The sequence below is a fragment of the Diorhabda carinulata genome, chromosome 2, assembly GCF_026250575.1.
Source record: "Diorhabda carinulata isolate Delta chromosome 2, icDioCari1.1, whole genome shotgun sequence".
Taxonomy (NCBI): Eukaryota; Metazoa; Arthropoda; class Insecta; order Coleoptera; family Chrysomelidae; genus Diorhabda; species Diorhabda carinulata.
This window is the reverse complement of record NC_079461.1, coordinates 25293059-25311971: the sequence shown is the minus strand read 5'-3', so window position 1 is coordinate 25311971 and position 18913 is coordinate 25293059. Positions and strand designations below refer to the sequence as shown.

At 32.2% G+C, this 18913-nt stretch overlaps 1 protein-coding gene across 4 annotated transcripts in view; it reads left to right on the top strand.

Moving 5' to 3' along the window:
* Nucleotides 1-18913, top strand: part of LOC130890804 (voltage-dependent calcium channel subunit alpha-2/delta-3) — a 54316-nt gene that overhangs the window by 23873 nt on the left and 11530 nt on the right. For 2 of the 4 annotated variants that reach the window (XM_057795128.1, XM_057795130.1), the window contains exons 12-18: nt 3178-3228; nt 3494-3574; nt 4991-5065; nt 8478-8654; nt 9994-10205; nt 14589-14704; nt 16218-16311. In XM_057795128.1, the coding sequence (XP_057651111.1) occupies nt 3178-3228; nt 3494-3574; nt 4991-5065; nt 8478-8654; nt 9994-10205; nt 14589-14704; nt 16218-16311 (806 nt within the window). The remainder of the gene's footprint in view (nt 1-3177; nt 3229-3493; nt 3575-4990; nt 5066-8477; nt 8655-9993; nt 10206-14588; nt 14705-16217; nt 16312-18913) is intronic. The other 2 variants (XM_057795129.1, XM_057795131.1) reach the window with 1 other exon arrangement.

Here is an 18913-nt window from a genome sequence, read left to right as displayed (position 1 = left end):
TCAAAGTGCTAGGCTACGTCGATGATCTGTTTGTGGTAGTGAGGGACAAGCATAAAGACATTATATCTGTTAGGATACAAACGGTTTTAAGTACAATTAACAACTGGGATGCTGAAGAGTAAGTCTCAATCAATCCCGGCACATCACTAGACAGAGACAAGTTAATCTTCAAAGCCACTGTGGCCATATGATATACTGGATATATAAAACGGTCATCAAACACTCGTTCCCACATGCATCGCTTGTTTGGTGATCTAAAACTGAACATAGAACAACTTTTATGTTTGGATATCACAAGGGCTGTGTCCATATGAGCCACAACAATCTTAGAGGTGTTGCTAAGCCTGTCTTAGTGATCAAGAGGCATCAAGAAATCTAAAAGGTCACGTAAAGATCATAGAATTGATTAAGCTAGAGTGCAGTGAAAAACCATTGGATTAAATGCATAGCATTATGCTCACATCCAATGTCAATCATGGGCCAATAAAGATCTTCCGCAATTTCAGAATACATCTCTTTGTAAAAAAATTCTAAAAGCACAATCTAATTTGGCTACTAGGTCACTAAGTTATACCTGGCAATGAGGAAACTATCTTACTATTAACAACAAATTAAACTGATGGCTCAAGAATCAGATAAGTGCATAACTCCGCCATTTTAAGCTAGAAACTATTGAACGGAAAATGGGTGTGTGTGCAGGTGCATTGTAATGGTGGAAGAACCAGTCTCCTGTCTGCCTCAAATCGAGTCTTTTGTGGCGAATAATGTTACTTAAAGATTTGATTGACATTCAACATTTTCGTCGATTTGTAAGTATTAAAATAGAACAGAAATATTGTAACTCTAATTTGGCTACGAGGTCACTAAGTTATACCTGGCAATGAGGAAGCTATCTTGCCATTAACAACGAACTAAACGGATGGCTCAAGAATCAGATAAGTCTCACTAGACAAATAATACTGATAATCCAAAAGATTCATAATCATATGAGTTGAGAAGTTTGAGGAACTTCTCGTGATGTACAGAAACGACATTAAAATAGTGGTAGGTCTTCTGACAGTTTACTGTCCCGTCAAATAGATAGATAGATGATAGACATGACCTACATTGCAGATTCTGCGAGCAAGCTATAGAGACAGCAGAGCATATACTCTGTGAATGTCCTGCTCATTTAAGTATAAAATATTCTCTAGGTATAGGCGCAGAGCTGTTGAAAAGCCAAAATGGCTCCCCAAATAATCTACATCTTGACATTCTTAGTTTTACAAACACGAGTATACTTGGCTTATACTTTGGAAAAAGAGAATCTGGGTGATTCCGTTCTAACTGTGATATTCAATGTCCTGTATTGTTTTTTTGTACTAGTCATTAATTAATAATCAATTAATAAAAATTTTGTGTTAATTGAATAATTCTTAAGATATTTAAACATTATTTTTATACAATATAACTTGCCACTTAAAGAAAACTTATACTACATCACTTGAATGTCAGTACCGTGTCATGTCCATTCCTAGAATTTACCGATAAATTATTAATTTTTTTTGTCGTAACAAATGATTTAAACTAATTACCTTATAAATTCTAATGTTTATGATCAAACTGAGGAAAATTGATGCACTTGTTGTTTAATATCTTAAGTTACCATGTCAGTACCGTGTCATGTCCATTCCTAGAATTTACCGATAAATTATTAATTTTTTTTGTCGTAACAAATGATTTAAACTAATTACCTTATAAATTCTAATGTTTATGATCAAACTGAGGAAAATTGATGCACTTGTTGTTTAATATCTTAAGTTACCATGTCAGTACCGTGGATAAATGAGTCAGTACCGTGGAACTCAAAATCCGACATTTGTGTCTTGCTCGTGATACTTTGAAGTTGTAGTAAATTCCTCTTAGAGTTTTATTTTTACAGTAAAATAGATGAATAATATGCATAAAAAAGTTAGAAAAGTTAAATTTTAAAATCTTGAAATTTTGAATACAAAAAATCACAGTTAGAACGGAATCACCCATCTATACATTGAAACAATTTGGTACCCAAAATAGAACATAAGTACATATTACACTCAAGATGAAATTCTCCATTGTCAATCTCCTTAAGATATTCAAAATCATATGAAAGTTATTGAAAAATGATACATGCAAAGTATGAGACTGGATCCAAAATTGAACATTTACTAAAAAACTTGGTTCAGATCGCTAAACATTGTTTTTTTTTATTTAACATTATTATTAGATATAAAAGACGCAAATAGTGATGGATTAGTTACTACTTGGGTGGAACTAAGTCCTTACTTTGGTGCCTATCGAATAAGATCCGCATTGAAGAAACATTCAAGCAAATTATTAAATAATTATGAAGAAATCTAGTCCTAATACGAAGTAGTGAATGGAATATTATCTATTTATTCAAATTGGAGAGAAAAGGAACAACTAAAACTGTATTATAATCAAACCAATACATTCTCAACAGTAGTGGTACACATTTGCAGGAACTGACAGTTGTTTCCTAATTTTATCGACATCTTCAATGCTGTGAAATCGGTGTCCTTTCATGTCACTTTTAATACTTGGGAAAAAAATCTCTTGGTTAGATGTACGCCATTTTAAGCTAGAAACTATTAAACGGAAAATGGGTGTGTGTGCAGGTGCATTGTAATGGTGGAAGAACTAGTCTCCTTTCTGCCTCAAATCGTGTCTTTTTTGACAAACAATGTTACATAATCTTTTTAACATTTCCGAATAAAAGATTTGATTGACATTCAACGTTTTCGTCGATTTGTAAGCATTAAAAGAGAAAAGAAAAATCTTTTTAGAAGAATATAACAAACCACTAACGTCTTGCGAAAGAAATGTGTACTAAAACATCCCCACCCCGGTCACGCTATTAGGGAGGGTTATTAGTTAGTCTCAGTAATATAGAATACCAAAAATACAAATAAAAAATCATTAAACAATCTAGAGGTCGATTCGTACATGTGGCTGTGTATTTGCAAAAACTAACAAGATGAATTGCAGCTTTATATTTTACTACTTTCTAGGTACAGTAAAAACTTTTGTTAATAGTATCTCTCTGACGATATTTACACAGACATTTATTAGTTTAAAATGCTCGGAATGTGGGTTTGTACTTTTATCTTACATATTCATTTTTATTTTGTCTCTTAGTACGACCCTGCTCCTGTTTGCGTAGGCTTTCTTTGCTGGTACGAGTTAAATGTAAGTAACTATCATTTATATAAAGTTTTTTAAATTTCCCTCCTGTTTTTTGCGTGCGAAATATTTACGGCTTCTACTCTACGATTTATAGGCGAATTATAAGTATAATCCATATTTCAGAATACTGAATTTTTCCTTTCTAGTTTTATTAGTTTATTAGTAGACGCAAATTTCGAATTTTGTTTAGAGCAGTTAAACCTAGAGTATTAGATCCGTAATTCATATTAAATATTACAATCTAAACATTGTTAAAATTATTCTATAGGAAAGAGTGGCAAATCTACTAGGAGTCGCAGGAACTGATATTCCCATTGAATACATTCAGAGGCTCATGCTACCGTATAGGGTGAGTTTTTTATACTTATTTGGAAAAAGAGATTGATAGAAAACGGCGACTATGTCTATGAAGAGTTAACTGTAGAACTTCTCGGAAGGAAACTATGATCGGGTTAATCTGATCATGATCTGAATGTTCGGAACTAATCCGTATCACATTCATTGTTGTTACAGTCAAGAAGTTGTCAATCTAAAAAGTTCTCTCATACCGTGCATGTACATTTTTTTATAAAAATTGATAGTTCAAAACTATAGGAATTGAAAACGCGTGGTTCAGGTGGATTTACAAACCCAGAAAAATGTTTAAAAAATTAATTATTAAAAAAATCAAAAAACGTTTCTCCATCACGGTATGAAATGATTTGCCTAAAGTGTATTCGATAGAAAATTTAATTCTCTTTCAGAAAAAACGTTTTTTTGGCCGGAAGAGTAGACAAGCCTTTTTTTGAAGTGTGATGAGGGAGGAAATTTCTCCCTCATTACGTAACATGATTTTTTCTATTTTATTCGTTTCAATGTCTACTTTAAGATTATCTTGGTTTGCGGGCTCAAAAACGGCCGGAAGTATCCAGAAAACCAGCTTAAAATCAGTTGACTCCGAACTCATTTTCGATAAATGAAATTATAGTCAATTAATACCTATAATCTAGAATATTTCTCAGTGGGAATACTATTGTATTGTACTATTTTTATTTGAGTTTTGTTTTTTACCTCATTGGCCATTGAATATAATAAAGAAGTTGTTAGTTTTTTCTTGAGCTCAGGCAAATGAACCAAAAATTTTCTAATATTTGAAAAATTTATTCTACTTTGGTCCTCTAATAGTCCAGGAACAATAATAAATACATACATTTATAATATAAAACTTATGCTACCTATGTATAAATAAAATGACGAAGGGTCTAGAAAACCCCACATATTGCAGAAAGAAACTTCTATCCCCGATATTCACAGAAGGTTAAATGATCACTTTATTAGCTTTGTCACGTAATTTTATTTGAGGTAGTTATAATGACACTGATTTTACTGACCATTTCTAGAATAATTATAGTTAATGACCGTCCCGATCCGGATGTTCAGAATCATTCATGTTCATATAGCCACTTTTAATAGAGAGAGCTATTTCATGGGACGGAGCACGAGAATATTTACGCAACTTTTCCTCGGCTTCTTTCATTCTTTTTCCACATGAAAAATAATGTTTAATGAACATTCAAAATTCACTTTCCATCATATTTGCCTAACAACCACAACAGTTTTGTTCTTATGCGTAATGAAACTAATCTATTTATCTGATTTATATAAAATTTTGATAGATGACGACAGAACTGTGGCTAAAACTGGCTAAAACTAACAATATAATCACTCTTCGGGCAAACCGCACTCGTATGTGTTTACCATATTCTAATTGATTTTATGTTTACAGCTGGGGGTGAATGGATATGCGTTTATAGTAACCAACAATGGTTACATTCTAACGCATCCAGATCTTAGGCCAGTGGTGAGTTAAATTTGTATAAATAGAATTTACATTGTCTAATAAAGTTGATGCACTTAAGAAATTATAATTCTTATAGTTTAATCAATTCTGAGTAACCGTCATCTACTAGTGTACAAAAAAAACGACAATTTTTTAAGAGTATAGACTTTATAATGAGACAAATAAAAAAAATATTAATATAAATAAAGGAGTGTTAATTAACCTTCAAAACAATAAACGAATAAAAAAAATGTAAAACTTTATTCGATTTATAATTTATAATGAGGGTTAACGTTTTGATTAAATCTTCACAGTACTGCCCAGCTTTTAAATACGTATATAAAAATGACATGGTTGTGACAAACCCCTGTGGTACTTTGTCGGTATTGTCAATGGCAATCATGTCGAATTACACAAGCAAATTATTACTGAACACACTGTTCACTCTACCACTACACCATCACTCACAATTACACTATCTAACGCTCGTTTCGATAACAAGTTATCGTCTTCAGAGGTTAAAAATAATTCCAGCGAGAAAACTTTTTCGGGGGGAAACTTTACATTTATTCCTTCACTATTAAACTATAAGGCTGTAAGGAATTGGCTCTTTGTCCCTATTTCAACTGTTCATGTATATAATAAAATCAATGTTTTCAAATGCATTCAACAATTTAGAATTGGATACATTTATTAAAAATTTATATTTATTTGGTGATTATGACCATTCATATTTTAAATGAGCTATGTGCTTCTTAAACCGGATATTAACGGATCTCTTAGTCTGCATAATTAACTTCTCGTTACAATCACCACTGCTAATTTTATATATACCATTCTTTTCCCAGTTTGGTGTTTTATCCAACAATTGTTTTGATGTAATGTTGGATTTATAAACCAATTTAAAGCCCACTACCAGAGCAATTTTTTTTTAATTTTAATTTGATTTTGGTACTAGGTAATGGAGACTAGCCATCTTTCATGGATACAATGGAAAGAATCAGTCGGGATGTACCTGCACGTAGCGGTGTTTTTCCTAAATACATCAAAAGTTAACCTATTACTATTCTTATTTACTAAAGTATCTATAGACTGTCCATGCTTTAGATCAGCGTTTCTCAACCTTTTTTGGCCCGCGGACCAGTAGATTTGTTAAAAAAAATTGCAGACCAGTTATATTTTCTTAAAAACAAATTTTACTAAGTATTAATAAAGAACTACTAAGTAAGTTAGTTGTAGCATTTTTATTATAATTTGCCTACAATATTCAAATGTAGAGGTATATAATTATACATACATATAATAATAAGTAAGTAATAAACCTTTAACAAGAGAAAATTATGAAAAAATCTCAAACTGATGGATATATGAACACAACAAAAATTAGAAATTATAAAAATAATCAAAAACTCATTGCATATGAACATATTGTTAATAAGAAGATTGCTGCTGTTCTTTTTCAATCAACTTGTCAATTGTTGGTTCAAAATTAGAGAAGCTAAGTCGGAGCAGTGAAATAACCTAAAGCCGATTTCTAAATTCATTAAATATGTAGTTGCGAAGGAGACTAACATTTTCATTGCTTCCTCGTATAGAGATGGATATATGCTAGTTTTGCAACCCATTCTACATCAGACAAATGCATACTTAAAGGATTATTTTTTTTTCTTAAAAATATTTCTACTTCCATCCTTAATTCAAAAAGTTAAAATCTTACCCCGCGAGAGCCATCGAACTTCTGTATGAAGTAATAATTGCTCATGTTCGACACCAACCTCCACCAATATTGCGAATAATCTGCAGTTTAAATCGTTTTTTTTTTTAATAAAATTAATAATTTTTATAGATTCCGCTAAAACCTCATTTAATTCTGTGGATAAACTTTTCGCAGCTAAATGTTGTCTGTGTATTATACAGTCGGTCATTAGTTTTACCCAGTGGTAAATGATTTTTTGGTACTAAGTGCGAGCATTTTAGTAGTGACTTGTTCGGAATAAAATTTTGTTCAAATATTTTTGTTTGCAATTCTAACTCTTGTTTTTTACGCTCAAAATATTCACGCAGTTTATTTTCCAGCTTATAATGTATAGCCTTAAAATGTCGTAATATATTCGATGGTTTCATAGTATCATTTACTAGAACTTTATTTACTAGATACACATCGGACGTACATCTTCTTCCGTAGATTTGGACCAAAGAATAAAACCATATTTTAAATATTAAGGGTTGTAATGTCTGATAATTGGTTTCTTCTTTTCTACTGGCGGAAGTCTCGTTTCTTGGTAATTTTTTTGAGACGTTAAACTGGTATTCAAAAAATATATTTTATTAGCGTCTATATAAGTATATAAATAGTCAATAAACTTACTTTTATATTAGTTCAATATAACATATGTATAATTATTATAATGTTTCGTTTAACAATAAATTAAAGACAAAACCAGACCACAACACAATTTACAATGATAAAGCTGCTTAAGATGCAACTTGTATGAAAAATATTCTGTACGTTCGTTACTTCCAAAGATAGGAATTATACTTGTAAGAATTTCGGGAATTTGTCTTCTACGTAGAACTAAATTAAGTAAATGTTTTTCGTGGATAGGGGAAATGTCCGCGGACCCGTAAAATTTCTCCGCGAACCTCTAATGGTCCGTTGAGAATAGGCGCTAGATACTTCAGTAATTAATAATAGTAATAGGCTAGAATTTGATGTGTTTAAGAAAATCACTGCAACGTGTAGGTACTACATCCCGGCTGATTCTTTACATTCCATAAGATGGCTAATCTCCATTACGTTAGATCGTTTAGTTCACTTTCCACTCACCATTGAAAGATTCAATAAGTAAAGGACCTTCATTGAGAATGTAGCTGTACACAACGGTTATCATAAGATAATTATAAATAGGTTAATTAACCGTCATAGGTTTAAGAAATCTCTAAGTGAAATCACTTTTTTACAAACAAGAAAACTGGCTCTGGTACTTTTCAATCCTGTTTATACAAAGGGATTGGAAAGAATACTGAACAGAGTGGGTTTTAAATTGGTTTATAAATCCAATTCCTCACAGCCCTCTCTGTAGTTTAGTAGTCAAGGAATAAATGTGAAGATTCCTGCCAAGGAAGGTTTCCCGCTAGAATTACTTTTTGCATGAGAAAGTTTTTTGGTGGGAAAATTTGGTATAAAATAGGTAAGTCAAGTTTTAGTTTACCTTCGGTCGCTGAAGAAGATAACTTGGTTACCGAAACGCTCGTCAGACAGTGTTGGTATAGTGGGTAGTGTAAACAGTGTGTTCGATATGTAATACGTAATTTTTTCTTAGTCTCGTAAAACAGGTGGGACAAAAACAATTAACAGTAGTAGTGACAATTGATTTGTCAATTGTTTCGAAATCATTATACACCGTATTTAATATTTATTATTCGTTTTTAGTATCAGGGTATTTTGAAACCAGCATATAATAGAGTCGATATGATTGAAATTGAAATTCTTGATGATGAATCTGAGCCTAGGAATTTCAGTGATAAAATTCGTGAGTTTAGGAGACAAGTAGTTATGCAGTACAGTGGAAATATCACTCTAGACGTTAAAGGGCATCTAGACGATATGGTAAGTATTTCTGCGTTTCTGATATATGGGAATCTATTGGAAGTTTTTGCTTAGATACCAGCGCCGACTAATAAATTTACATCTTGAACAAGCTAGTACAAATAAACAAAAAATGTCTAATAATAATCGACAGAGCTAAAATAATAATAAAAAATCAGTATCCTTTTACTTGTCTTTGTGTAGTATATCCATATCTTATCAAGCAACTTTGTTGAAGATGAAGAAGCAGATGCTTCAGATGTGTTAACGATATGTTCCATGTATCGATTTACAAAGAGCAGTATTTTCTCATAACTCTTATTAATTTGAAAAGCATTGTGCAAAAATTTGCATAAAATCACAACTAACTTGAAAACGTCATTACCACAATACCCTCATCTCTTTTTTTATAACAAATAAAACTAAACATATGTTCCTAACTTTGTGGCTAATATTATAACTGTAAAATAATTGGTTAATTTTAATAAGATATAATCGTATCCATCATACGCCCACTTCTGACTTATAGGTTGGAAACGTGGACAATAACGAAGGCTAAAAAGCAAAAACTTTTAGTTTTCGATTGAAGAATTTTAAAGAAAATAATATATGGCCCAGTGAATAAACGAACCAACTAGTGAATGATTCGTCATAATCAAGAACGTGTTACCTTGAACAAAGATATAGATAAGATAAAATATATAATACTTATAAGCCTATTCGGGAAAGGACTTTCAGTTAATAGAAAAAAAAAGGACGAAGTTAAGATGGATTTACTGCTTTCCAGGATTCTTAAAATAGAGAAATGGTGGGCGATTTCTTGTGAGAGAAACCATCGGAAGGGGTTATTAGAGGCAGTCAGGATCTTGTAATGATTATTGTACTAAGGATGCTGAACCGTACCAAATAACTGGATCATTTGTACCTTATAGTTGAGAAAGTAATATTTAGAAAAATAATTTTTGTGAAGCAGGTGCAGGTGGAAAGTTTAAACACATCATAATAGTTTTAATAAAACGATATATGCGTTAAAAGATTTCATTCTTATAATAATGTGGAATCGTGACAAATTAATTCAACCGATTCCTCATTAGATCACGGAGTCGCTTTATATTTCTGCTTGGTATTCTATTCAATCTCATCTTCTTAAATAAGAAATCTAGTATAATATATAAATCTTTCTTCGAATGCTGAAAGGGACGACATTGAAGAATTATTAACTTTCAAATCCAATAGGTCCTCTTTACGCTCGTGTAAATTTCAGTTTAGCCTTGCTTCTACGATACTATATTATCATAAAATTTATTTTATCGGACAAGATTGTTTCTTTTCCCTATGTATAATATTTTTATAATTTCAGAGACGAATTACTTTTATGAAAAGAGATTACTACTTCAGAGGAATAAATGGTACTCCATTTAGTCTTGTTATATCTCTTCCAAAGAAATACGGATATACTCGAGTAGAGCCCAAAGTTGAAAACGACATTCATCGTTTAACATTGTCTCAGCCTTCTGATAAAAAACCACTTTTGCGATATTTCACTGGAAATTGGACCATTCACCCTGACTGGTAAGTCTTGATTATGGAATGCTTGAAAAATACGAGTAATTAAAAATGAACTACTTAAACTATTTAAAGGTTAGTACTTTGTTATTGGATTTGTCAGTTTTGGAAAGTGTATGGTAAAAATGTGTCAAGAAGAAGAATTTCAATTAATTATTTTTCCCCGTGAAGAAAAAGTAGTATATATCACTCGGAACAGAAGACTGGCTAACGCCTCGGCAGTGCAATAATCAGGGCTCAACAACAATGCTAGCCTTCTACTCCTAGTAATATAATGTACTATTCTTTAATAATTTTTCAAAGACAGATGAAAATTTCACGTTTCGACTTTATATATATTTTGATAAAGACTAAAAGAAGTCGAAAAGTCAAATTTTCATCTGTCTTTGAAAACTGTAAAAGGAACTAATTTTAAATCAGAAGAGACCTAAAATCAAGAACATTTACAAACATAAATATATCAAAAGGTCTAAGAAATAAGAAATTTATGGTATTTATATAACAAAAAAACTATCGTAGTCTGTGTGAAGGAGATGTTGAATATTTCGGTTTGAAAATTCACAAACTATTCCATGGGCTTCTCATAAAGGTTTTGTTGTCTTTTCTTGTAAAATAAGGAGAACGTCCTGCATTAGACTTTGGTATTTTCATCACATTGAAAGAGCCTAAGAATCATATTGGTGATAGTTATTTTTGCGTAGTAGAAGTTTAAGGTTTCAATCGAAATTAAACGTGGATATCCAGAATATAAGTCTACGAAGTGTCCTATTTTACTCTCTCGGCCTAATTTCGTTTCAAAAGTAATTCGCATGCCCTTAGAAACAATGATGTTGACAAATTGACAAAAAACAGTATAGTCTACCGGTAACAGAATATGAGGGTGAGACATCTACCTCTAGTTAACTGCACAAAAAGATTTGATGCGTGATCTCAATTTATCAAGGACCAGAACTGTTATGGAAAAAATTTATTGGTATTAACAGGAACAATTATACAAAACGCTGCTTCTAGACATAGGTTTAAAATATGTAAACCAAATTAGTGGCAGCTTTTTATTGAAAGTTTTTAAAGAAGTTTAAAATGTTTCTTACTGCACAATGGAACTTGAATAATGATAAAATTTATGGAATATGAAGATATTAAATTTATTGTTTTTATATGATTAGTTCGATAAGTGGACTGTATTTAATTGGGTTTTTTCATTTCTTGCGTTTCGTTGACTATTGATGATGAAACCCGATAAATGTATGAGACTTCGTTTTATTGGATATTAAAGAACATTGATTGATGTTAACAATATGTTCAAAGGATTGCTACTGCCCGTTTTTAGGCAGAATCTACCATTGATTAGCAGTAGGCTATAAATTGAGGTCTCTCATTGGTTGATGCTAATAGCTGGTACGTTTTGTACAAACATTATTAATATGTGTCTGACTTTATAAAGATATAAATCGCTGTGAAGCCTACAATGTCGTGGCATTAATAGATTTTACATGCACCGTTCTAGAACAGTATTATGTTCGGCGTTTCAGAAACTTTGCACATGGACGTGTACCTACAAAAAATCTTCTTCATAATCGGCTGCACAAAAACGTTATACTTGGCCAAATACAACATAATTCAACATAATTAATGAATGTCATTTTCAAGTACTCAGTAGCAAGTGTGAGCAACTATTTTATTGTAACTCAGGCTAATGATACTACTCGATAGCAGTTTTGGCATTAGGAGATAACGCCAAGGAAAGGGATTTTGTGTACCGCTTGTTGAAAGTGAGTCCATCAGCTGCTCAAATAATCCAGATTTTAATGAAATAGGTTCAAACTATGAAAACTATTATTCTGTAAATAAAAATACTGAAACACTGTCAGTCCCAGAAAAAATGCTAATGATAATGAGTTTGAACATTTCCCAGATGCACTACGAGAACATACTAAGTTTGATACATGTAAAGTATTTTTGAACAGATGTTTAAAAAGGCAGGATAAAGCTAAAACAAAAAATAGTTGGGATACATTTTTAAGTGCGTGCGGTAGTACCTTTGGCCTACGCAATCGAGCTGGTGCTTCAATAAGAGTTCAGCCGACGTTCATCTCCAGAAGGAAACCAGGTATAACTAGGGGCAGTTAGCGTAGACCTGCAGGTCGACCAGCAACTGGTTAAAAAACACACTCAAAAAGAAAAATAAATCTCGCTTTCAATGTAAATAAAAATGTACTAAATGAGAAGTCGCATTAAACATAAAAATGTTACTGTATTAATTTAAAATGTTTTGTATAAATAATAAGATGTTGTATTGTTTCTGTTACCATATTTTTCCTTTTCTATCAGCAAGCTCATGAATGAACGTGCACATGTTTAGATAAAACATACCGTTAATTAGCAACGTTCATTAGGCAAATCCTACCTCCTACAAAATCTACCCGCGATTAGCAATGTTTGTACAAAACGTACCAGCGATTAGCAACAACCAATGAGAGACCTTAATTTATAACCTTTTGCTAATCAATGGTAGATTCTGCCTAAATGCCTACTGCCCAGTCAGCTATGATACCGAGCGTTTTCTATTAAAGCGAGAGGAGGGGCAACAGATTGCCGTTCGGCATCATTTACAACATACTCTAAATAAAAAACAATATAATAATTCCCCATTAAAAATTACTTTTAAAAAAATATTAAATACTAGGAGCATCAATCACCTATCTATTGGATATAAAAATAGTTAATTTTTTAATTGGTCAATAAAGTGATTACAAGAAATAGCCTCCTAATTCATTTGTATATGAACTGAAAAATGAAAAAATATTTGGCCTATAAGAAATTCTCCAACTTTCAATAAAGCAAATGTAATAAGAGAATCCTGGAACTTGGTACAAAAAAGTTGAAAGGTAAAATATTTGATGGTCCTTGAATACGGCAAATGATGAAAGATACAGATTTTATTACAGAAAAGTGAAGCTTGGAAAAGTTTTGTATTGGTATTCGAAGGCTATTTCCTAAGTAATCGTGAAGCATCTAATTATGAGGAATTTGACAAACTTCTAAAACTTGTAGCAAATATGAGTATTGAGTTATACTATCCACAAAAATTTTCGGATAATTTAAAATATTATAGTAAGGAACAAGGGAAGTGCTTCTACCAGGATTTAAAAATGATGTAGTACAGAAATCAAAGTCCTTGGAATCGTCACATGATAGCAAATTATTTAAAAAAGAAATTGACCCCCAAAAAATTATCAAAGAAAACCTAATAAAACGCCTTTTATTGAAATAAAACAACTTGTTTGAACACGTTTGAACTTGTTTTACATCAATGTATCCTAAGAGAAATAGAAAAACTGCCTTTATGCAAATATCATTTACTTTATTTCATGTTTTTCGATGTTTGTGATGTAAAATGAAGATAAATATCGAGAAAATATTACAAAGTCATTGATAGTTTCATAAATTGTAACACTAAACTGAATGTAAATATAAATCTAAATTGAAAAATACTTAATAAAGAAGGCTATTACTACTTTTTAATACTTCGTACGATTCGTACATTTTGTTTCAAATTTATAACAAAACAACTTTACCCCTTTCAAAATATCTCTATTACAACTAATGCATTTACTTTCTATCAGAAAATACCATAGATTTGAAATGTAGATTTATTTGTTCTAAATTAAGACAATTTTTTGAAATAAACAAGGATTTTAATGCAGTCATTTTTTGCTGCACTTCAGATCCTTGTAGGATTTAAATAAGTAATGTTAAGGTGGGGGAAACATTTTGTTCAAGAGGTGATCGAAAAAAAAATTATCAACAATTAAAAAAGAATTAACAATTACATTTAATGTGAAAACCAACTAACCTAACCTGAACTAACCTAACTTAACCTCATGTGCTATTGCTGTAGATGACCGCCTAATCCGATATAATTCGATAATTATTGACATTCAATATGCATCAGGTAATGAGTGTTTTGACGGAAAATATGTATCACCTTCAACTACTTTCGTGGCACTAAAAAACAACCCCACATGCGCGAAAAAATTTGGGATGGGGCTAATTCTATGTTTATTTAAATTTGAGGAAACAAATTGAAATATCAATTTTACACATCTCCTTTTAGTGGGAATATTTATGAAATTCCCTCCTAAAAGGTTTCTCTCGAATTTATAAGTATATAAATAAAGTATTTTTACTGTATCTATGTACTAAAACCAGAATGAATTGTATTAGTTTTTTAAATATCAGTACAACCTCATTGTTTTTCATTTTTCAATCTTACGATTGTTTCCAATGTTGTTCAATAGTAACCTCATACTTGCTCAATGCAACTTATGGTAGTAATTAAATTACAATCCTCGATGGACATTTATATAGTAGACTATTATTTTCCAGGCACTATTGTCGTTATTTAGACAATAGAAAACATTTTGATAATCCCGAAGAGGAACTTCTCCATTTCCTGCAAATTATGGAGAAGCATGCTTGGAAATGGTCCAAAGAATCCGAATGTGAGTTCCCTAAAGGAAAATAAAATTTGAAAAAATCAATTTTTGATAAATTTTTATTTTTAACCAATTATTTGATCACCTTTGTTATCAACAATATTTTGCCATTTATTATACAAATTTTCAATGTCAAAGCGATACAATTCAATTGGTAGATATCGGAATAAATATAAATCCAAGGGTGCGATATCGGGCATTAACAATTTGTCCAGGTTTCAACACCTTAAAGTGAAACATTCTGCATATATTCTATCAAACATACAGTAGCGCGATTTTGGGATGTAAACCCAGCTTCGTAGGACTTTGTGTTCATTCAATTGAAAAGATCTGTTGCGATTTCATCCAATTGGATTATCACATAGGACTCATTTTTTGTCAAGTGATCAAAAACCCGTTCTGTATGGTACCCTTGAAGCAATACGTTGCATGTAAAGACTCGGATGACTTTGTTCTCTTCGGAGAAATTATTGTTTTTGCCAAAGTTCAGCGATCTTTCTTCTGTGCTCTAAGCTGTCCATGTTTCTTCTCAACTCTAAATCGCCTATAAGTCGAATCTTCTGTATTGAATTGCTGATCCTAAGGTATCCTAGGGATCCATGTTTCAAATATGCGAGAAATACTCCAAAGATAGACGAATCTGGATCTTGTAGAGGATAAGAAGCCGAGAAAGAGTATATAGAGTTTTGCGCCACGTGACTATGTCAGGAAATATTGCAACTTTAACAGCCAACAAGCAAAATTGCGCCGATAGTAATATTTTATGCCCAGACAGGATCAAATTCTGAGCTGCAGTGCCAACCTTCTTTTTATATCCAGCAGCCTGGATCTTTGCAGCATTAAACTCGGATCAGATTGCTTCCACCTACTCTAGAATTTTTTCAAGATCGATATTGGTAGTGGTAATCTGTTGTTGCCTACGGAATAGGGTGTTAGAGAACACCAGTGTGCGGCAAAGCTATAGATCGAGCTTTCAATTTTGTCGAGTAGATAGTTGAAGTACAGTTGAAGGAGAAAGAAAGTAGGCGACAAGATGTACCAGCGTTGACCTCGAACCTTTTCAAGGTATCTCCATCGATAGCTCTTCATATTTTTCTAGTCTCCTGTAAACAGAGGTGGAGCAATTTTAGTTAAAGTTGTTTAAGAGTTAAACGATTGCATGACATTGATTTATCTTATGTTGTTGATCTTCCTGATCGATGAGAAATAGAGAGATTGAAATCATCTACTTGGATAAATAACCCAAATGTATTTGGTCGCAAATGTTGCAAAACATTTGACTGGCTATTTTTCGATTTCGAAATATAATATTAAGCTGACAAATGACAATCAAATATGCGCAGAAACGACATTACTTTCCTATCCCTCTAATACAATTTCTAAGTTCTCTCGGAAATGACATGTACAGCACTTGAATTCGTAAGTTTATAGTTTATCAACTAAAAATTTTTGTGTATAATTTAAAAACAAGATTTCACAAACTGTTTTTGTACTAAAATGAAGAAACTATTGATTTAAGGTGACAGAAAATTAGTCTGCCATGTTGTGTCGGACGCCAAACTAACGGAGTGGTTTAATGACAACATCACTACAACCAGTCGAGAGGAAAATGGGTAAGTTTGTTCAACAAGAGCTCCAATTTAGAAATCCTACTAATTTGACGTCGTCTAATCAAAATTATCTTTTTACTAAAAAGTCCTATGTCAATATTGATGGCATCAGCAAGGTAAAGTATTACATTTACCCTATTATTCATATTACATACAAGTGTATTCACAGAGGCCGGCAAGGTTTATCTTGATAATGAAGTTGGTATAGAAGTAAAAAATAGAATGAAAAATGAATTATTACAGTGTTGATGATAAGTGCGAAACCTACATAATTCAAAAAGAACTATTTCGAAAGCCCCCTTGAAACAGTTGACATAGTTCTATGTTGCTACAAGTGATTTCTCGATTTGACTTTTCGGAATCATCATTATCTGAATTTTCGGGAAATAACCTGGATCACTTTCTTTGAACATAATTCATTTCTCTTAAATGGCTGTCTACTGTTAAGTCTCATGAGTAACATAATTGATAGGTTACTGAGATATGCGGTTTTTATATTTTTCGGCATTTCAGTATAAAAATAGTTTATTACTATTAAACTTTAGTGCAAAATTGATAGGAGCTGGTAAATCTTTAATAACTGCTCAATACCAATTATTAAATGTCTAGAATATATTATACAACTCAATGAATATCATGGGAAAATTAACGCTCAAAAAAAGAAAAAAAATCAAAATTATGTTTTTAATTTGAAATTTCCACTGAAACGTTCGGAAACTGTGATCTGAATCTTGTTCTGGATTAGGATCCGCAATCAACTGATAGGTGATCTACCTAAACCCGGATTATAGTTGCGTTACCACCTACAAGTTTCCATATACGTTTACTCTTGGTATAGGTAAACTCAAAACAGAATATATTGGTTAAATATATTTTTTTGAGTTATTTTAAGACACACCAGTCAGACCTCGACGTCTCCGCTCCCGCTTTTGAGCCATTATCAAGAGAATTGTGGGGATAGGGTGGTTATCTGCCTACTCCCCGAAACGAATCACCTCTTTTCTTCCTCAAGGCCTCAATTTGCATACTTCTTGGAATTTCCCCGAAGAAACAAAAACTGAAACATAAAAATATGGAATGATTGAAATAGAAAATAAAAATAATATGCTTACCATCAAGAACTTGAGCTAACTGGGGGCTTGTCGCCTGGATCTTGTAATTATAGGAGATCCATTGGCGGATTATGGGCTTTTGGCGGCGTGAGAAGTATATTATTGGTGGGAGGGTTAATAAATGTGTGCATCTCGGCTTCTCGGGGGATTTTAAAGAAATTTTATTGTTGGCCGGAATGGTATTGGAGCAAAGTGTGTGGAAATAGTGTTTCCAAGTTGCCGGTAATATCTGGCAATTGTCCCTTGTGTTCAGACAGTTTACAGGTTTCTCTATTTTGATAGCTTCTCTAATAATCATGAACTTGAAGGAGCGGAGTGGGGCGGCAACATTTTCGAAATAATGACATGGAGAAACAACTGAAAAAAAAAAGAAAAATCATGTGAATATTTTCCTAAAAGTGTGCCACTCCATGAAATGATTTGTGATTCTCTGCTTTACAAATATGAACACTGATGATACGGAACATCCAGAACTGTAATTAACTGTAACTGCTCCACAATTTTTTATAAATATCAATATAATCCTTGTCTTTGAAGGAATATTTTACAAATTTAAAAGCACTCTCTAAGGTAAGTGTCGCGTTTACTTAATGCTGATGAAAAGCTCACTCGTATTAAGAAAAACAAACGAATGTTTGGATATCTTCAAATGTAAACCATCGATCTGTCACGGCAAATAGAAGGTCGCTACACAGTTATACCCTAACAAGAAAATTTTGTACAAACAATGAACTTCTTCTGAAAATTGAAAAAAGACAAAAAATGCTTTTTCGGACAACAAAGTCATGGCCACATTGTTTTGAAATTCCATTGATTATGTTCTGATTCCTTGTGATGCTGAGCGACGGCATTTGTTCAAAAGAAGAGTTTTGTTACATCACGATAATGCGCCTACCCATTTATCCACAATTGTTGCAGAAAATTTAATCGAATTTCATTACTATTTATTACCGCATCCGTCATATTCACCTGATCTATATCCCACCAATTACTTTCTACTCACAAGCTTGAAAAATGCTTTGGGGTAAATAGATTCAAGACTAATGAAAAATTTGTACAGTACAGTAAAGAAAAAATTTCAGTGAAAAGTAATTTTGTCAAACCTCCATCAAATTTGCATTTGGCTTTTTCGCTTTTATATACAAAACACTATTTATTGAAATGCCAGTAGAATCTGGTCTGACTTAGAAATGGCGATAGTGGCTTGAAAAATACTACTGTGTTAGAAAGTACACAATCTATACAGCATATATTTCAAGTTTAAAGACGCCACGTTGCTTACTATTCGTTTGGCAGCCATCAATAGTGAACGTTTTCAGTGAATTTGTAAACATGGAAAAAATTGATCAACGTTATGTGATACAATATTTTTATTTGAAGGCATATGCGCCCTATTTGCCAGATTTAGCCCCTTGGGATTATTTTTTGTTCCTAGACTTACAAAAATGGTTCGGTGATCAAAAACTTTCCTATAATAAAGAGGTGATATCGGC